The sequence below is a fragment of the Globicephala melas genome, chromosome 10, assembly GCF_963455315.2.
Source record: "Globicephala melas chromosome 10, mGloMel1.2, whole genome shotgun sequence".
Taxonomy (NCBI): Eukaryota; Metazoa; Chordata; class Mammalia; order Artiodactyla; family Delphinidae; genus Globicephala; species Globicephala melas.
Window position 1 is genome coordinate 58,693,725 of NC_083323.1, and position 21,976 is coordinate 58,715,700.

The window sequence follows — 21,976 nt, forward strand, 5'->3', positions numbered from 1 at the left end:
TTGGGAATATATTTGGGCTGGCATAGTCACCTTTGAGGCCATAGTCTTTTTGTATAGTATTCTGGTCTTAGTGGTAACTCTTTTTAAGATGTTTACAAACTAAGATTAGAGTTTGAGAGGATTGTACCTTGGAAGAGATGAAAAGTTACAAGGGAAGATGTCACTCTTAAGTTACTACTAGCTAGCTGGTGAGATTGAAATTTCTCTGGATCCTATCTCAAGATCTCTGAAAGTAGGTTTCAGTGAAGATCTGTGGGGTTTTTTTGTACTATTAAAGTAGAGATGGCATAGGACAACGCTGCCTCATTTCTAACTGAAAGAGTACAACTAGTGTTGGAACCAAGCTGTTCCTTTGATCCATTTTCAAAGGTCAGTCAAACACAGCTTTTGTCTTCTTGGCTTGATACAGAATGCGGGTTTTATTTTATTCCTTCCCTTTTGTTTTTGAGGACATGAATGTAATAATAGTCTTTTTGTGTTTGCTTTCTGGAAAGGACTGTTGAGTTAAGCCCTGGGATGGATACAACCTGATATCCTCTGTGATTGTCAGTATAACTCAGTTTGGACCTTAAGAAATTAATCCCGATGTTCTAGAGATACACACCTCTAAATGACTTTTCTCTTAAAAGAAGGAAACCAGAAATTGAATTTTTCTCTTTCCCTTCTTTTGTCTGTTATCACTTAGAGGATGCAGAAGAGAGCTGAACGATTCAATGTACCTGTGAGCTTGGAGAGTAAGAAAGCTGCCAGGGCAGCTAGGTGAGTGTTCCCAGCCTTTTAGACCTGAGATCGTGGTAATATGAAGGTGAGGGAATGTGTTCCTAGGTTTTAAATATAGTTGTTGATTTTAAGTAGAATAGAGGCCTTGCTGGAAAGAAATACTCTCTTGGCTCTATTCAGAACGTATCTGCTGATTGGTTGTAGTAGCTGTAGATTGGGTTTTATTACCAAGCAGGGTTTTTGTAATAGGTAAAAGTCAGGAACTGACTGCTACTCCCAGTTCTGATAAGGCTACCTTTTAACTTATTCTCTGGACTCTTGGTGAGAAAAAGAGTCAACTGAACCTCTTTCATGGGGTTGTTAGAATTAGCTAATGATTGCAAGGCTTGAGATCACAAGCAAGAAGTGCCATATGTATACTTGACACGGAGACAGACAACCAGGAGTGTGAACAACTTCCTAAAATTTAGCTTGTTTTTCTTTCTACAGATTTGGGATTTCTTCAGTTCCATCAAAAGGTAAGAGTACAGAGACTTCTGAGAAAGTTATCTTTATGTTTTTACTTTTTTGGCACAACAGATTCCATTTCTCCAAATTAAGGTAAACTTGTTAGCTCTAAAAGCCTGTAAGAGGTTATTATATCCACCTCTTTGCTCTAGGTAAAACCATACTTAAACCTTCCTGGGCAATTTAGAGAAGGTGCTAAAGTTATGAGAGAATAGGAGGAAGTGCCAACATTTGTTTTCCTTTTCTTGGATCTCTTCAGAGAAGTTTCTAATACCTTCTTTATTCTGATGTCTCAAGTTAGCATGTAATTATTGTGTACTGTCCAGTGTTATATTGCCTAGTGTGAGTGGCAAAAGGAAGAAAAGAGTCCTTTTTATTTTTTTTTTCTCTTTTACCTTCTAGGAATTTACAAGGGAATAATCTTGGATAAAAGACTTAGCCACAAGGATTATCACAGCGTTATTTATAGTGATCAATAACTGGAAACAATGTGATATACAATAGAGAATTGGTTGAGTAAACGTGTACCATAGTACAGTTAGAAGACCATGAAGATGTTTAAAATTATACTGAAGAATATTTGTCAGACAGATAAATGGAAAAAGCAAGTTAGAAGATATTTGTAGTATGTTCCTATTTCCCAATAAAAGTGCAAGTATGGTTAGGAAAAAAGATTAGAGGGATATATACTAAATTGATAACATTCATTGTCTCTGGTGGAAATTTGAGTGACTTCTTTTTGCTTGTCTGTGTTATTAAAATTTCTATATTGAATATGTATTTGTAATAAATTAGGGGGAAAAGTTACTCTTTTTATTTTATTTTTATTATTATTTTTACTTTATTTATTTATTTTTGGCTGCATTTGGGTCCGTTACTGCTCACGGGCTTTCTCTAGTTGTGGTGAGCGGGGGCTACTGCAGTGTGCGGGCTTCTCATTGCAGTGGCTTGTCTTTGTTGTGGAGCATGGGCTCTAGGTGCCTGGGCTTCAGTAGTTGTGGCACGCGGGCTCAGTAGTTGTGGCTTACGGGCTCTAGAGCGCAGGCTCAGTAGTTGTGGTGCGTCGGCTTAGTTGCTCTGCGGCATGTGGGATCTTCCCAGACCAGGGATCAAACCTGTGTCCTCTGCATTGGCAGGCGGACTCTTATCCACAGTGCCACCAGGGAAGTCCCTCAGAGACTTTAAATGTAGTCTTCTGATCCAATGCAGTCTTCCTAGTGACCTGTTAGTAGTGTCAAGTCTGTTAAGAAAATGTCCTCCAAAGATCTTGTAGAGTTTTGCTGTGCCTTTTAAAAGACCAGCAAGGGACTTCCCTGGTGGTTCAGTGGTTAAGACTCCACCTTCCAATGCAGGGGACGCGGGTTTGATCCCTGGTCGGGGAACTAAGATCCCACATGCTGCGGGGCAGCTAAGCCCATACACCACAACTAGAGAGCCCGCTTGCCCCTTAACTACTGAACTTGTGTGCTCTGGAGCCTGTGTGCCACAACTAGAGAAGCCTACGTACCACAACGAAAGATCCCACCTGCCACAAATCAGACCCGATGCAGTCAAAAAAATAAATAAGTAAAAATAAAAGACCAGCAAAATTCTGGTCACTGTCACTACATGCTTTAGAAACAGAATATTCTCTGACATTTAGTTATATCAAGAGAGAGATAATAGGATTGGTGATGGTACAACAAAAATTTTTAATATTTATTTATTTATTTGGCTGCACCAAGTCTCAGTTGCAGCACACAGGATCTTCGTTGCCATGTGCGGGATCTTTTTAGTTGTGGCATGCAGGATCTTTAGTCGAGGCATGTGGGATCTAGTTCCCTGACCAGGGATTGAACCCGGGCCCCCTGCATTTGGAGTGTGGAGTTCTAGCCACTAGACCACTAGGGAAGTCCCAGAAGTTTTTAAAGATATTATTAAATGGTGCTATTTGAAGAAAGGCAAAAGTTAAAATTAATACTTAGCCTGAAGAGGAAAACTGACCAATAAAATAATGTGTAGGTTACATTCAGTGTTATTCATATAATCCTAGAACTACCGAGTAGCTCTTAAAAGAGTAGAATTTGGCAACATGTAAAAGGAAATACTGTTTTATGAGTGAGGACATAAAAATATGTAACAGTTCCTAGTACATAGGTTATGGTAAAAGTTGAGTCCATACCTGAAAGTTTACAGTGGAAAGTTAGGGAACCAATTACAATATTGAGATTGCTTAAAATAAAATTCTGAGAAGTTTTAAGTAAATAATTATTGACTAGATAGGGGTTGGGCCTACAGGCTAATATGCTATTTGCTTCTTAGCGATAATTTCAGGACAGAACATTCGCTTTAAGAAGCCATAATTTTAACTCATTATAATAGTAACTCTGGTCTTTTGTCCAGATAAGATGTTTTTCTCTTTTTTTTAACAGCTTTATTGAGATATAATTCATATATCATACAACTCATCCATTTAAAGTATATAATTCAGTGTTTTTTATATATTCACAGGGTTGTACAGCTATCATCATAGTCTAATATTAGGACATACTCATCATCCCCAAAATAAACCCCATACCCATTAGCAGTTTTTCTCATCCGCTCCCTCTGCCCCACCCCACTAATCAACCACTAAGTTTTTTCTATATATGTAAGTTTGCCTTCATATAAATGGTATCATACAATTCATGGTCTTTTGTGACTGGCTTCTTTCACTTAACATAATGTATTCCAGGTTTATCCCTGTTTTAGGATGTATCATTACTTCATTTCTTTTTATTGTTAGATAATCTTAGGTTGTATTGATATATCACATTTTATCTACCCCTCAGTTGATGCACATTTGGGTTTTCATTTTGTGGCTACTATGGCTAATGTTGCTGTGAACATTCATATACAAGTTTTCGTGTGGATATATGTTTTCATTTCTCCTGGGTATATACCTAGGAGTAGAATTGCTAGGTCATATAGTAAACTCCATGTTTAACTTTGAGGAACTACCAAACTGTTTTCCAAAGTGGCTGTACTATTTTATGTTCCCAACAGCAATGGGTGCAGACATGGTCTCTAGATGTAATCTGTGCCTTTTCTTTAACTTCATAAGATAAAGGACATTTGTCCTATATATGATTTCTATGCTATCTAACTTGATTCAAAGACATCAGCTTCCTTTATGACTTTTAAGAATATTAAATAAAACTTTTAAATTTATTTCCTTAGGCCTGTCATCTGATGCCAAGCCTATGGTAAGAAATCTTTTTTTTTTTTCCTTAACCTTGAGAGCCAAATCTTAACTCTGTATAGTTAGTTAAGTTACAGATTTCCTTCTCCCCAGATCAGAGGAAACTGAGATAATATGAGTTTGGTGACTGTTTTCAGTACAGTGTCTTATGTCCTAAAGAGAAAGAATTGTTTGAGGCACTGAGAGGTCAGGAAAATTGCTGCATCTTCAAAGTCATTATAAACATCTTCCTTCCTACCACTCCTCTTGAAAAGGGTAGATTTTGTTAGCTAGAGGACAATCCATATAACTCTTTGTTTTATGGTACTGGAGTTTTAGGGCCTCATGCAGTGGCTTTGGATAATGTCAGACTCTTAATTACCACAAGAGAATCTGTGGAAGCAACTTATGAGTTCTATTTTGTAGGTACTGATAATTTTCAACACTACTTGTCAAATACCAGAGAATAAAGACTAGGATAGTACGCCTTCTGGACCATTATGACTTGTCAGCATGTTTAGAAAATGCAAGCAAATGCTGTGAAATATGTTTAGCTTTATGAAATCCTGCTCTTGGAATTACAGTTTAATAATATAAGTGAAGGTGAAATGTTTTAGTAGTAGTAGTAGTAGAAGTTAGTAGCAGTAGTAGTAGTAATGATAATGTCCCAAATATCCTTATGATAAGTCTTCTATATCAAGGCTTCCAAGAAAAAGGAAGGAAGAAAATTGAATTGGGTACTGGTAGTAGATTTGTGTTCTGAAGAACGGAGAGCTGCAGTGATAGTTTCTCTTTGCTAGGGCATAGGGTTAAGAACTACTTGGAAAGGCTATGTATAGGAATTAACAATTTTGGACTGTGAATGATGGACTTGTTTGGAGGTGATGATTTAGACATTTGTTTGCTTTTTCAAGCAGTGTTTGACCTACTTTGATCTTAAACCCTCCCTAGGCTTTTGCCACCTTTGATGAATGAAAGAGGCAGGGCTGAACCTTTCACTGCATTCCAGGAGAGAACTTTTAATAATTAGTGGCATGGATGAGTGCTGCTTAGTTTCCTAATTTGACACATAGGGTATCTTTGATGTTGTATAGGCTTATTTGAACTCTTAGCTTTGGACCACAGTTTGTGCCTTCTGTGTTTTCTGTTTTGATTTTTTTCTTTTTTAAAATTTATTTATTTTTGGCTGCATTAGGTCTTCATTGCTGCGTGCGGGCTTTCTCTAGTTGCGGTGAGCAGGGTCTACTCTTCGTTGCGGCACCTGGGCTTTTCATTGCGGTGGCTTCTCTTGTGGAGCACGGGCTCTAGGCGCGCAGGCTTCAGTAGTTGTGGCGCGTGGGCTCAGTAGTTGTGGCTCGCAGGCTTTAGGGCGTAGGCTCAGTAGTTGTGGGGCACAGGCTTAGTTGCTCCGCATGTGGGATCTTCCCGGACCAGGGCTCAAACCTGTGTCCCCTGCATTGGCAGGCAGATTCTTAGCTACTGCACCACCAGGGAAGTCCCTGATTTTTTTTTTAATATTTTTTTTCCTATGTTTTTTGTAGGTTAACCTGGATAAGTTAAAGGAAAGAGCGCAAAGATTTGGTTTGAATGTCTCTTCAATCTCCAGAAAGGTAAGGTACTATTTTTGCAACATTAGAGCAGCTTGGGGCTACATAGTTTGGAAATGACTGTCCTAAGAATAGAACTGGCTACTCAGCACTTCATTTAATGCAGTCCTTTGACTATCACCTCCTCTCACTGACTATTGATTACATTATGGCTATTGTTTAACAAAGTTAATTGTTTTTTTTCTACAGATTGTTTGCATAGCTGCCATGCTGGCTATTAGAACAAGGTTTATATTTCTCTTTGTTGAGTTCAGTGACGTTACATCTGCTTTAACTTCTGATATAGGCATAATGGAAATTAAATAATCAGGGGAAGACAGTCTTGTCTTTAGGTCAAAGGTACCTAAAAGTAAAATTTGGAGGTTCTTTGGAACAAAACTGAGAAAATTGTTTCATTCTTTCTGCCCCTCTGCTAACTGATACTGTTTAGTGTAAGCAAGATGACTTTGTTGATACCATGCAGTGGGGAGTGATCAATTCTACAGGGATTGTTATGTTTGGAGTTTTGCTATGCACATTGGAGAAAATGCTAAGGACTTTCCTGTTTGCCTAGAGCCGGTAGTCTCTTAATCTTTGTTCTGTGAGAATGAGAGCATGTTTCTTGGTTGTTCAAGTGGTGGCAGGATTAAAAGAAGACTATTTCAAACCAGAAAAACCATCATTAGGAAAAAAAAAATTATTTCCCACTAAATATGGAAGCATTTAGCTCTCTAGAAATCCATTAGAAAAAACTTACCTGACGGTAGTTATATTTTTGCTCAGAAAAGAAAAATTGAGTATATAAAAATAAACATTAGTTGTGTCCCTGTGAGACTCATAACCTTGTACACAACTGTGCTTCATCTTCCTTCCCTTTGGGTTACATTTTTTGTGTTTACCAGAAATATAACATCATGTCTTTTTGTCCAACTTGATGCTGAGACCATCGGTATTCAGTAGGAGTATTTGGTGGTTTATGTGGAATAAAGTAAAGGAGTTGAGAGGTAGGCAGAATATATGATTCTTAAACCACAAGCAGCTTAATAGGGAAGAATTATTATAAACCAGAAGTCATTTGTGTTTTGCAAGATGGTCAGGGGAAAAGGTGCCTTGGATCCGTGGCCCTTCTTATCATCTATCTCCTTGTTTTGTATATGAGGCCTAGGTATCTGAGAATCTCATCAATAACTTCACTCCTTTAGGGAATTGTATGAGTTTGTGTGTTGGAGGACGGAGGGAACAAAAGGTACCCACTGAACTGAGAAGGTATCTTGATACTGAAAAATGAGGCAGGCAGCTCCATATATATAATCAATGGAGTAGTTTATTACAGGGTAACTTACTTACAGGGTAGGATGAGGTAGACGACAATCTGGAAGCATTCACAGCTGCACTCCACACTGCTGAGGGGCCATTGGGCCAATTTTATACTTATAGTTAACCCAGGGTTTGGGGGTACATGCTTGGAAACAGGAAGTGCATTCCCAAGTCAAGATTTATGAATGGGTAACTAGTCTTGTGGGCACCATGAATATATCAGTGAAGGTCGTCATTGTTGTTTAGAGACTAACAGAGTATAGAGACCACCCAGACCTAATGATCATTAAACAATATCTATTAACTACAGAGCCCTTGATGACAGAGAAGAGTTGTACTACACAGTACAGCCCTAGGTAGAGTCAGTGGAAGGACAGGAAGAACTGAATGGACACAAGATGGCATCAGTTATGCCAACAGCCATACACTGTGTGTTCTATCAAAATTAACAAAATTGAACACGATATCTCCTACTACTTAGCTCATAGGGACACATTCCTAAGAGGAATTTGTCTGTCACTCTGTGCTGCCCACCTGAGTTATACAAGGATATCAATCTTTTCCCTTCCCTTCCCTGGAATCTTTCTCTACATTTGATCTGTTTTCAGCCTCCACAGGAGGCTGAGTAAAACATGAAGGGATACATTTATTGATTTTGAGCAAATTACTAAACTTCTTTGATCCTCATCTATAAAACTGGAAGTAACACCTAACATCATGTTTGTGTAGAATAAATGTATATTTGTAGTTCCCTAACATAGTGACACTTTGACCCTCTATAAATTTTATTTTTGTTTTTATGTATTTTTAATGTATTTTTTAATGCTTTAAAATTTTTATTTACTTATTTTTTTTTTGGCTGCGTTGGGTCTTTGTTGCTGCGCACAGGCTTTCTCTAGTTGTAGCGAGCAGGGACTACTTTTTGTTGCGGTGCGTGGGCTTCTCATTGTGGTGCATGGGCTTCTCATTGTGGTGCCTTCTCTTGATGCGGAGCTCGGGCTCTAGATACACGGGCTTCAGCAGTTGTGGCACCAGGGCTCAGTAGTTGTGGCTCTCAGGCTCTAGAGTTCAGGCTCAGTAGTTGTGGCGCATGGGCTTAGTTGCTCCGCAGCATGTGGGATCTTCCCGGACCAGGGATCAAACCTGTGTCCCCTGCATTGGCAGGAGGATTCTTAACCACTGTGCCACCAGGGACGTCCAGACCCTCAATAAATTTTAGTTTCCTTCCTTGGTTTTCAGTTCTGGTTTTATCACTTTGAGTCAATTAACTTCTGTGTTTCAGTTGATCATTGATAGGATTACAGTTCCCATTTTAAATTCTAAAGGGTTAAAATGAGATAATGGTAATTGGCAGAACTCTAACTATGAGCTCTGTTCTCTAATAACATTCATTGTCACACATATGTTCTAGAGTAGTGCTTTGCGAATTCTGTGACGAAAGACTAGTTTTTAAAAATTTCCAATTCATTGTCGAGAGGTACTTTTGCGAAATAAAATAAAAATGTCAAAGAAATGTTAAATTACTTGGAAGTTTCTAAACTCTCAATTTCTGGACTTATTTCTAGACTGATAAACGGTTTAGGGATCAAGCACTAGGAGGCAGACCACATTTTGAGTAGCACTGTACTAGAGTATACACGATTTCTTCCAAGGACCACTTTGCTTGGAGGCTTGTGACTTTCTGAGATGTCCTTTTTGAGTGTAGGTTCCATTTACATTGATCATAAATCCTGATTTTCAGAATTATCCTAATTTCAATGGTTTGTTCTAAGTTGCCTCACAAACCATTAAAATGTCCCTGCTATTTTGCTATCTAGACCACCACTGTTCAGTAGAACCTTCTGTGATGATAGAAATATTCTACAAAATATTGTTCTGTTAAATAATCTGTTATCTAATATAGGCATATCTCAGAAATATTGTGGATTCAGTTGCAGACCACCACAATACAGTGAATATTGCAGTAAAGTGAGTCACAAATAAGCAGTGTACATACCTAAATTGAAAACTACTTTATTGCTAAAATAAAAGTGCTAACCATCATCTGAGCCTTCAGCAAGTTGTGATCATTTTGCCAGTGGAGGGTCTTGCCTCTATGTTGACGGCTGCTGACTGATCAGGATGGTGGTTGCTGAAGGTTGGGGTGGCTGTGACAGCTTCTTTTCTTTTCTTCCTTTTTTTTTTTTGCCAAAAATGCATTTTTTATTTAAAAAATTCTTGCTTTTAATGTCCTCAAACAACCAATGCAACCAAGTGGCATTCTGAACCTCAGACTGCCAAGGAGTGACTAAGATGCAGCTGAAATAATTGTGTTGTAAGATAATTTATGCTTATTATTTATTTTTAAAAATTCAGCTTTATATACGAAAAAAGATGTTTCAGTTCCTTCCTAAATTTAGTACAAAATGCAGTGTATAGAAATATTATATCTATTCCTTGTTCCTGAATGTTACTTTCACATAATTAATAGATTCTCCAAATTACTTTGCATTACAAAATCACTTGAAGTAGAATTAAGGATGGGACAGATATATAAATTACATTATAAAATTAATTTAGAACTATATAAAATAAATCATCTTTGTCCAGGAGTTGTACAAAATGAAGGAAATATTATATGTAGTTTAATATATATGTAGTAAATATAAATCATATGCTGTGTGGAGTTCTAGACAAATGTGTTTCCTAGGCAACTTCTTAAAATAAAACAACAATGGGGCTTCCCTGGTGGTGCAGTGGCTGAGAGTCCGCCTGCCGATGCAGGGGACACGGGTTCGTGCCCTGGTCCAGGAAGATCCCACGTGCCACAGAGCGGCTAGGCCCGTGAGCCATGGCCGCTGAGCCTGTGCGTCTGGAGCCTGTGCTCCGCAATGGGAGAGGCCACAACAGTGAGAGGCCCGTGTACCGCAAAAAAAACCCAAAAAACAATGAAGTTTGCCACGTTGATTGACTGACTTCCTTTCACAAATTATTTCTCTGTAACATGCAATGCTGTTTGATATCATCTTACCTACAGTAAGTTCTTTCAGAATTGGAGTCAATCCTTTCAAACCTGGCTGCTGCTTTATCAATTAAGTTTATGTAACATTCTAAATTCTTTGTTGTCATTTCAGCAATATTCACAGCATCTTCTCCAGGAGTATATTCCATCTCAGGAAATCACTGTCTTTGCTCATCTGTAAGCAACTCCTCATCCGTTCAAGTTTTACCATGAATCGTAGCAATTCAGTCCCATCTTCAGGCTCCACTTCTAATTCTAGTTCTTTAGCTGTTTGCACCACATCTGCAGTTACTTCCTCTACTGAAGTCTTGAACCCCTCAAAGTCATCCATGAGGGTTGGAATCAACTCTTTCCAAACTCCTGTTAATGTTGATTTTTTTTTTTACCTCTCTCCATGAATCACAGATGTTCTTAATGGCATCCAGAATGGTGAATCCTTTCCAGAAGGTTTTCAATTTGCTTTGCCCAGATCCATCAAAGGAATCACTACGTGTGGCCTTATGAAAAGTATTTCTTAAATAGTAAGATTTGAAAGTTGAAATTACTCCTTGATCCATAGGCTGCAGAAGGGATGTTGTGTTAGAAGGAGTGGAAACAACATTAATCTCACTGTACATCTCCGTCAGAGCTCTTGGGTGGTGACCAGGTGCATTGTCAGTGAGTAGTAATACTTTGAAAGGAATCTTTTTTTCTGAGCAATATGTCTCAACAGTAGGCTTAAAATATTCAGTAAACCATGTTGTAAGCAGACGCGCTGTCATCCAGGCTTTGTTGTTCCATTTATAGAACACAGGCAGGGCCCTAGGATTTTCGGAATGGTAAATGAGCATTAGCTCCAACTTAAAGTCACCAGCTGCATTAGCCCCTAACAAGGGAGTCAGCCTGTCCTTTGAAGCTTTGAAGCCAGGCATTAACCTCTCCTCTCTAGCTGTGAAAGTCCTAGATGGCACCTTCTTCCAATGTAAGGCTGTTTCATCTATATTGAAAATCTGTTGTTTGGTGTAGCCACCTTCATTAATTATCTTAACTAGATCTGGACAACTTGCTGCAGCTTCTACATCAGCACTTGCTGCTTCACCTTACACCTCTATGTTATGGAAGTGGCTTCTTTCCTTAAACCTCAGGAACCAAGCTCTGCTAGCTTCAGACTTTTGCAGCTTTCTCACCTCTGTCAGCAGCCTTCATAGAATTGAAGAGAGTTAGCACTTTCCTCTGGATTAGGCTTTGATTTAAGGGAATGTTATGTCTGGTTTGATCTTCTATCCAGACCACTTAAACTTTTTTTCACATTAGCAATAAGGCTGTTTCTCTTCTCTTTCTAAAGTTCCTTGCAGTAGCACTTCTAATTTCCTTCAAGGACTTTTTCTTTGCATTCACATCTTGGCTAACTGTTTGGTACAAGAGGCCTAGCTTTTGGCCTCTCTCAGCTTTTGACATGCCTTTCTAGCTTTTGATTTAAAGTGAGAGATGTACAACTCTTCCTTTCACTTGAACAGTTAAACACCATTGTAGGGTTATTAATTGGCCTCATTTCCGTATTGTTGTGTCTCAGGAAATAGGGAGGCCTGAGAAGAGGGAGAGAGATGGGAACGGCCGGTTGGTGGAGCAGTCAGAGCACACATATTTATTGATTAAGTTCTCTGTCTTTTATGGGCATGGTTTGTGGTGCCCCCAAACAATTACAGTAGTAACATCAAAGATCACTGATCACAGATCGTCATAACACATATAATAACGATGAAAAAGTTTGAAATGTTGCAAGAATTACGAAAATGTGACACAGACATGAAGTGAGCAAATGCTGTTGGAAAAATGGCTCCAGTAGACTTGCTCAACATAGGGTTGCTGCAGACCTTCAGTTTGTGAAAAGTACAATATCTGTGAAGTACAAGTCGAAGCACAATGAAACAAGGTATACCTATACACTAGTCATTAGCCACATGTGGTTATTGATCACCTGAAATGTGATCAGTAGTCACATGCGGCTAATGATCAGTATAGTCACACAATAGCTAGTGTGACTAGGAACTGAATTTTTAATTATTTTAAATTTAAGTAGCCACATGTGTATTGGACAACTCAAGTCCAGCTTATATCTCCCACACAGCTTTCATACTTGGAAGTAGAATAGAAATCTTATCAGACCACCTGTTTGGATCACTGTTTCCATAGCCCAGAGTTTTTTAGTACTTGTAGAATATAAGCAGTTTCAGAGTGAATTTGTAGGAGGAGAGAAATTGGAGGAAAGGGAATAAGAGATAAGCAGAGGAACTGTTCTTTTTTTCAAGTAACTTTTTTTCTAGAACTTAGTGTTCTAGACCCAAATCATGAAATTGCAACTGGCTGCGTTCTCAGTAAGAGTTGCTTTGTTCGGAGTCCTGTGTTTAACAGTTCTCTATCACCAGAGATGATTTGCAACCTAGTATTGGCTTGGCCAGAGGTTAGTGATATGATTAAATTTGTATTTATGGAACAGCCAGAGCAGCACAATTATGTCCACCTCATCCTGGGGTCCTGGGTTCCAGTATAGCCTCCTTCTGTGTAATTTGGTCATCTGTCTTTAAGTCTTACAGTTGTCCAGGCACAGATTTTATTCGGTTAGATATGGTGCAAATAGTGGAGGTTAACAGGTGATGTGAAGAAACCTCTTCTTCATCCTAGTATCCTAAAAGAGGCAATGAGAGAGATCCACTCTCTGTCACCTCATTGCATGGAGTTTGTGTTTGCTTGATCTAGCTTAAGGCCCTCATTGCATCATGGTTTCTCCTCAGTAGAATCCGCTGCATACCAGTGGATATGATAAAGAGAGAGAATGGTGTGAGAGGAGTGAGCCGTAGTGTATGTGACAGATTTTTTTTTTTAATTTTTATTTATTTATTTATTTATTTTTGGCTGTGTTGGGCCTTCGTTTCTGTGCGAGGGCATTCTCTAGTTGCGGCGAGAGGGGGCCACTCTTCATCTCTGTGCACAGGCCTCTCATTATCGTGGCCTCTCTTGTTGCGGAGCACAGGCTCCAGACGCGCAGGCTCAGTAGTTGTGGCTCACGGGGCTAGTTGCTCCGCGGCGTGTGGTATCTTCCCAGACCAGAGCTCGAACCCGTGTCCCCTGCATTAGCAGGCAGATTCTCAACCACTGCGCCACCAGGGAAGCCCCCAGATTTTTTTTTTTAACTGTCACAATCTGACCATCTCCTCTTCATATTTTAGATATATGGCTTCAGCATATTATAAATTTGAGGGTATCGAATTTCTGCTATTCTTCCTTGGCTAACTTTTGCATGACTGCTTATATATTTCACTTTTCAGCTCCACTAGTATACTGTACACATTAGGCAGTACACAGAAACTTCAAGAAATGTGCCCCCCCCAACCATCTTCCCTCTCTCCCCCTGCCCAAGAAAAAGACCTGTCTGTTCATGTTTCCAGCTCAAGTCTCAGTAAATAGAATCCTGTTGGTTTAGGATAATGGGAAGTGACAGGGCAAAGAATGGCACTGGCATTTATGGACATTTTTTACACAAGAGGCTGTAAATTGTCCCCTCCAACTCTTTCGACTATTTGAGGATAGAATGGCATGCCTTTTCTCCTATAAGCTTCATAGTGACAGTGGGCTGAGAAACCTCCCAGCCCCTCAAACAAAACAAAACCCAGATAAATAACCTCTGCCTGGTTGGTTCTGATTGATCACCAGCTAAGTTTTCAGTCTTGTGCTTAACTGGTTGTTTTTTTTTTCTCTGTCAGTTTTCCATGCCTCCCAAGAGAAGTAGTGTTTGGGTCAGTCCTCTTGGTGGAGGACTTGGCCTGGCACATAAGAAAATTCATCTCTAAAAGGAATGGGTAAGGGAAATAGATGGGAAGCCAGCTCAGTTAATATATGATGGTCATAGGACATTAATTTTGGTAGAAACTAGGTCTGGGCTTAGAGATGTATTGTTAACTGATGTAGCTAATTTGCATGAATTGTTTTTTTCATTTGTTTATTTTCAAACATTGACACATTTGGGAAAGTGAAACTTGATACTTGAGGAAGTTACAGGAAATCCAGCTAGGTAAGTATTACAAAGAAACACAAACAAAAACACCAGGCCCAGGCACTAAGCAGAAAACTGGAGTGTGGTTTATACTTTTCTGCCTTCCCGAGAATGTGAGGGGCATGTGTTACTGCTTCTTGATTCTTGATTAGTAGTAGTAAATGTTGACATTAGTACATCTTCCTTACTTCTCTACTAGGATATTACTGAGTTTTCCCTACTTGTAGTTCTTCATATAGGTAACTGTCCTAATGAGTTATCTTAAGGGGCCTGTAAGCCCTAAAGGCTACTTTTTCCATGTTCGTGCTTTTTGCCAGTTTTCTTCCCTGATGAATGTTCTGTGATACACAGTGTTAGAATATATTGATAAAAAGGTTGAAAACGAATTAAATATTCCTCCACTGACTATCTTCTTATTGCTGAGGCTGGTAACTAAAAGAGTATTGGGTGGCTGCAGTGATTAGTTTCATGAACCTTTCATATAATTGTATATTTTTGCTCACCATTTGTTGGGGATGGACCACTTCAGAGTGAGAGAGACATTGGACCTATTGTTTTTGAGGAGCTTGTCGCTGAAATGTGTTGAGATATCAAAGAGGAAGCTGGGACAAAGAGTCAGTTCCAAGCACAGGAGGGCACAAGTGTCTTCTGTCATAGCGGGTCCCCAACCTTTTTGGCACCAGGGACCGGTTTCGTGGAAGACAATTTTTCCTCGGCCGAGGGGGGTGTGGGTGGGGGGAGGGTGGGGGTGGTTCAGGGGGTGATGGGAGCGATGGGGAGCGGCAGATAAAGCTTTGCTCGCTAGCCCGCCGCTCACCTCCTGCTGTGCGGCCCAGTTCCTGACAGGCCGTGGACCGGTACTGGTCCGTGGTCCAGGGATTGGGGACCCCTGTTCTAGCACACAAATTTCATTATGGCTTGTCTCCATTCACTCTCTTCTGGAAGGCCTATTTGTTTCTATCGAGATTCCCTTCCACCATCTGAAATAAATGAAGAATGTTTCTTCCCTTCAGCAGTGGGTTTTGGTACAGAGGTTAGTCGGTGGGATATGGAAAGAAGGAAGTTCACACTATAGATTTACTTTCTGTTTTTAAAATTATTTAATTCGTTTTGGCTGTGTTGGGTCTTTGTTGCTGCGTGCGGGCTTTGAGCGGGGGCTACTCTGTTGCATTGCGCGGGCTTCTCATTGCGGTGGCTTCTGTTGTTGCGGAGCATGGGCTCTAGGTGTGCGGGCTTCAGTAGTTGCAGCGCGCAGGCTCAGTAGTTGTGACTCGCGTGCTCTAGAGCGCAGGCTCAGTAGTTGTGACGCACGGGCCTAGTTGCTCCATGGCATGTGGGATCTTCCCGGACCAGGGCTCGAACCTGTGTCCCCTGCACTGGCAGGCGGATTCTTAACCACTACGCCTCCAGTGAAGCCCCCACAGTATAGATTTAGAAGTTGAGGGAATTCCCTACTGGCCTAGTCATTAGGACTCTGAGCTTCCACTGCCAGGGGCCCGGGTTCAGTCTCTGATCGAGGAACTAAGATCCTGCAAGCTGCGTGGCATGGCCACAAAAAAAAATTTGGTCACCAGCCTTCTCAGAGGGTCTATAATTGGGATTTGTTAACTAGTTTAGGCATGTATATACGAACCTGTTCCAAAGGAAGAACTGTGGGACTGTGCATAGGACATTGTCAACGTGGAACTGTAAGGACCTGAGGAACCATAAGCTATGGTGAGGAGTTTGGTAGAATATTTTTTAAAGAGGTAGGAGATTTAGATCCCAGGAAAAGTAGCATGCTGAGTAGGTTTGGGTTCTTTCCAACCACATATATTCAAGCAGCGGTACTTAGGCCAAGGGCAACACTTAATTCTCTATTTCCTTTTCTCATGGTGCCCCATGAGACCAAGAAAAATGCAGGTAGTAGGATTGCAGATAGAAAAAACTTCAGTGTAGATCCTCTCAGTCATCGTATTTCATTGATAAAGGGCTTTGGGGGAAAATTACCCTCCCCTCCTCCTTCATCCTAGATTGTCATTTTCCCCAAAAATGCTTCTTCCACTTGAAAAATTGTATTATTTTAACTTACATTAACCAACAAGAAAAGACAATAAGAACAGGTTATATAGTACATAGAGATGGCAGTTGAGAGTGGCTATTAGAGAAGATGAATTTCAGAAAAGCCAAGACCCAACCCCACATAGTCCTCAGCATTTCTGAGAGCATTTTAGGGCCCAACTAAAGTCTAACCAGTCCTTTAAATCCCCTTCTTAATTCATAATAATTTGAAAATAAATATTTGGCTTTTTTTTTCTTCTACCTCCTCCTCTAAGATAAAAACACATACGCTGCTGTTTCTATACCCATCCATTGGAACAAACCTTGAGGGAGTGGTGAAGGAGCTGTTTAAAGAGGAAACAATAGGGAAAACTCTCTGACCTCAGTTTATCCCTTCATCTGGTTCTTCATTTGTCCCTTTTGAGGAACAGAACTTGTCTTTTGTCTGTAACACAAATACATCTTTACCTCCCTCCCTTCCCACTTCCCCCCCACACCCGCTCTTCTCACTCCCTTCTATTATGATTCCAATCAATGATGTCATTATGTGTGCCATTCAAATGCTGTTGAACCACTTGGCTATAGGAATTTGGAAGAGCAAAGAGGCAGAATGGAATTTTTCTCTCCTGCCCAGGGCTGTTGAAAATGGATTCTAATTTTAACTAGAGAAATAGGAATCAGGTTTTTCTTTGCTCAACTTCTACCCTCCCTCTATACCCTAAACCTCAAACACATACTTTTTACCTGGCCATGGTTGAGAAAAAAGTTGGACAAGAAATGTTAGGAATATAAATTGACCACTTCAGAGGAAAAACTTTAAAAATTGGGGGAAGCAAGATAAAATTTTGGGTGCTATATCAGCATTTGTGGCTGGTGTTTTGCCCTGTTCACTGTAAATTGGATCTTTGAGAAGTTTGTGATGGAGGGTTTATACTTCCCTAAGGTACGTGGTTGAGACCACTAGGATCTTGTACCATTTCATTTTATTTTTCTCTCTCTGATTTCATTCATTGAGTTTGAACCTAAAGAACTAGAGGCACAAAAGTTTGTAGTAAGAAAAAAAACTTACTCTCTTTTCTGTTTCCTCTGCTTGATACCCCGCCCCCACTAATGTCTTTGCATTCCTTCTTCTAACGTGTCAGAATTGATGACTTCGATAAAAAACAAGTTTTATGCCTGTCCGTGGTCCCCCTTAGTCTTTGCCCCAAGAGTAAACATACCCTGGAAAAGGAGGGGAATACTGCGTTCTGTTAAGTCTGTTTTACTTTTAAATACCTTCAGCTGTTTTTGCCAACCAAGTTCTTCGGGTGGGGTCATTCTCTGAGTGCCAGTTTTTATTTTTTTAAAAAAAATTTTTGGCTGTGCTGCACGGCATGTGGGATCTTAGTTCCCCAACCGGGGATTGAACCTGTGCCCCCTGCATTGGAAGCATGGAGTCTTAACCACTGGACTGCCAGGATAGTCCCTGAGTGCCAGTTTTTTAAAAAGTGCCACTCTTAGACTCTTAGCATGTAAGGTTTTAAAAACCCACCTGTAAATCATATCTGATTGTATATCTAGTTGTATGTCTAATTTTGAGGTGACAGGTAGCTAGCTGGCTCTCTAAACAGAGCAATATCTGTCTGATCACTCCAGATACTCTCCCTAGCTATGGTAAAATGTGAGCTAACCCTCTGAATCCAAGTCTGTCCATCCTTCAAAATCTGTATGGGAGGAAAAAGTGTGGGGTGTTCTTTTGTTGTTTTTTTGGTTTGTGTTTGTGTTACTAATTTTTTTGGGGGTATGAAATTTTGGTGTTCAAACGCTCCTCACGATGTGAGCAGTAGCAGTATAGGAATGTTTAAGATGTATTTTAATACTTGAGAGACTAATACTTGAGTAATACTGTTTGTTAGGCTGATACTGATAAGGAGAGGTAACATTTTAAAGAATACATATGGGTTTGGTTCAAGTAAGGTTTAATAATAACATGATAGTTCATCCTCTTATGTACTCACTAAAATAGTAAAGTTGCTTTTTATGCCTGAAAGCTGAAACAGGTCAAATAAAATCCTATAGATTTTGAAGTTGCAAATGGGAATGAGACAGGGCATCAGATCGTGAGATGTTTTATAGGAAGATACTTGGTAGTGATTTTTGCAAACTAGCAAAGTCCCTGTTTTTAATAAAATCTGAGGCCCCTTGTTAAGATCTAGAAAATGTTAACTCCTTTCCTCCCTTCCTTTTCCTTTGCTATTCTTTTCTCATATTTTTAAAGATAGTATTTTAATCCATTTTTACCTTCTCATCCCCAGAGCAGATTGTTAGGACAGATATAGAAATGTATTTTCAGAGGGTTCCACATTTGGATTTTATATCACATATTGAATCTTTAAATCCCTAGCAATGAAGATATCTTATTGAGAAGGAGATTATATTTGAAATGCTTGGTGTCTGGATGTCAGAAAGTATTTATTGGGTGAAGAGTTTATTTAGGTAGAGTAGAGGGGGGCAGTTTCAGAATTTTCACTGTCATGCTCATCTTGGGTATGAAATGTTTCAGGAGGAAGAGCAACTGGAAATGAACGAACAGACTCACAAGATGAGAGGTTTTATATGATGGACCTGTTTAGTGTTCTATATGTACAAGTAAAACACATGAGCCTTAAGACAAAAGCCGTCTGTTCCCCTGTCTGTTCTCCACTTTATTGATACTCTCCCTCTTTCTCTATATCAGTTCTACAGAGAAAAAAAATACCTTTGTGTGCTTGAACCTGGTTGCCTCTCTCTTTTCCCCACGTATCTGAGGTGTTCCCGGATCTTGCTTGGGCATGTTCTTCCTGTATTGAACTCCCCTGGTAAAAGAGTTTCTGTTCCTCTATTTGAATTCTAGGAAGGCAGCAAGACAGGTGTGCCTTAGAGCCAGCTGTGATTCCTTAATAGCTTTCTTTTCCCCTTCACATTCCTGCAGCTGAGATAACCTGTTTGTAGGAAGCATAAGCTTTTTTGGAAGGCCCCTAGTGCTTTGGGGGGAAAGTTGGAGTGGAGTAGCAGCCTATTGGGTTTTTGTGAGGGTTTTTTTGTTGTGGGGGTGGGGTGGGGGTTGGTTTGTTTGTTTTGGTTTTTTGGTCTAAACTGTCTCGAAGCTATTTGCAATTATTCTCAACTGTTGCTGCACACAAGGGTCACCAGGGGTCCCTTACAGTTCTCTAGGCTCTTCCTTTTGAGATTCAGATTTATTAGGTTGGGGCGAAGCCAGAAATCTGCGTTTTAAAATGTTAGGTGAAAAGAATCTGCTTTCCTAGCGCTCATTGTAAATTTCTGAATGCTCAGGTAACTGTTGTCCTTCATTCTCTGTATATTTTGGCTAAGACAGAATTCACCTCCCCTCAGAAGGTTTTAGCTTCCCTCTATTGACTTGACATTTCTGCCAAGCTCTGCATCGCTTATCCTTAAAAGCAGCAGCTTCCTGACGTTTAAGGGAGGGAGGTGGGGACTTTTACTAGAAACTTGGTTTCCAGGGGTCTCAAGTGTGAAACCTTCATTTCCTCCACCTTCCTTGCTTTGTCCTACAGTCAGCTAGAGCAAGACCGAGACGACCTCCTCCGGGGTTGGACAAGAGTGGGGGTTGGGGAAGAAGCTTGATTTGGACAAGAGAGAAGAAGTGATGGGAGCTAGTGACTCAGAAGAGTGTTTGGTTTTGAGCTGACTGTGTACTGGGGCTTCAAATACTGTAAAGATAGGAGGAGATACAGTTCCTGGTAGTCTCTAATTCTGGTGTTGCTTTACAGTTCCTGGCATCCTTCTGGCTCTAGAAGGTTGAATCCGATCTCAACAGTTAAAAGATTGTTGAGAGTAGGTAAGATTGTTGTACTGGGAGGTGTGTTATGTGTATATGTGTGGCAGTATTAGAGTATCTCTTTACTCTGTGTGTGCTGAGATGATGGACTAGACCCTCTGCTAGTCCAGTCCTTCACCTTTAGTCCTGCTTAGGCTCTGTGCATTGGTCTTTAGGACCACCTCGTGTTCTGTGGTCTGGCTGGCATAAATGCTGAGGAATAAACATGTTCAAATGAATTTCAGAAACTGGGGCAGGGAGGTGACAGCTGTGTGTTTAAGCTTTAAAGTGTTTCTGAGAGAAAAACCATCAGTTGCTGTCATTCACCCTGAGAGTATGAAATTAGAAGCCCACTCACCCTGGAGTGTTTCATAACCTTTACCTCTGGGAAGTCAAGGCCATGTCATTATTAATCTACCATTGCCTGAAAGCCCCCAGGCACTGCTTTTCATCCTGCCATCAGTCACGTGGCAGTGAAAGTCAGGAAAGTCACCAGAAGGCTCCCTGTCTTCCTTTTTGCCTCACTCTTACCTTACATTCCCTTGGAAAATCAAATTGGCCTGAGAACTATTAACATCTTAGTATGGTAATTCAATTACAAAAGGAGGCAATTATTTGGGTTTTTTTTTTTTTTTTTTGCAAACTGATCATCCGTAGCTCACTATCAGCCTCTCTTCCATTACTCCAGGGAAAAGACTTCTGAGAAAATAACTGTTAAAGTAGGATAAATAAAGTGGCGTGGTTTAGGTCCTGTTGGGAATATATATGAGACTCTTACACATTGAACAGTGTTGGATGTGGGCAGTAGCTCAGTCATTAAAACAGCTATAGGAGAAGGGCCAACTCCAACTCAGCAGTACCTAAGCTTCCCTGAAATGTCCCTTTCTACTTGTAAGGATATCTCTGACTGAATTGTTTAGATTGGAATTTCTGCTTCTCATACATAGTATAAGGAGGAATGGTGTGGGTGAGCTCGTTGTACTGACCAGAAAAAATACCTGGCTTGGTTAGTTCTTTTGGTCTCCTATAAGAACAGTGAGGATATCTTTTATTTGAATTCAGTAAATACTCTTGCTTTGTGTTTTGGGATTTACTGAGTTCAAATTCCCTACATAAGCCTGGTTACATTTGGGTCACTGTTTTGTTTCTCCTAGTTTATCTCTGTGATCCAGAGTGGCACTGGTAATAAGATTGAAAAAGGTGAATGCTTGGGCTTCCCTGGTGGCACAGTAGTTAAGAATCTGCCTGCTAATGCAAGGGACACGGGTTGGAGCCCTGGCCCAGTAAGATCCCACATGCCCCGGAGCAACCAGGCCCGTGCACCACAACTACTGAGCCTGCGCTCAAGAGCCTGCAAGCCACAACTACTGAAGCCTGCAAGCCTACAGCCTATGCTCTGCAACAAGAGAAGCCACTGCAATGAGAAGCCCGCGCACCACAACTGGAGAAAGCCGGCGCACAGCAACAACGACCCAACACAGCCAAAAATAAAAACAAATAAATAGGACTTCCCTGGTGGCGCAGTGGTTAAGAATCTGCCTGCCAATGCAGGGGATGCACGTTTGAGCCCTGGTCTGGGAAGACCCCACATACTGCGGAGCAACTAAGCTCGTGTGCCACGACTACTGAGCCTGTGCTCTAAGAGTGCCCATGAGCCACAACTACTGAAGCCCACGCGCCTAGAGCCCGTGCTCCGCAACAAGAGAAGCCATCACATGAGAAGCCCGCACACCACAATGAAGAGTAGCCCCCGCTCGCC

The 21,976-nt window shown here is 40.5% G+C and overlaps 1 protein-coding gene across 1 annotated transcript in view; it reads left to right on the forward strand.

The window, feature by feature from the left end:
• The window catches only part of SARNP (SAP domain containing ribonucleoprotein), a 51,792-nt gene that overhangs the window by 19,656 nt on the left and 10,160 nt on the right, over positions 1–21,976 (forward strand). The window contains exons 6-9 of the mRNA XM_030866718.2: positions 686–759; positions 1,210–1,238; positions 4,426–4,451; positions 5,968–6,036. Coding sequence (XP_030722578.1) covers positions 686–759; positions 1,210–1,238; positions 4,426–4,451; positions 5,968–6,036 — 198 coding nt within the window. The remainder of the gene's footprint in view (positions 1–685; positions 760–1,209; positions 1,239–4,425; positions 4,452–5,967; positions 6,037–21,976) is intronic.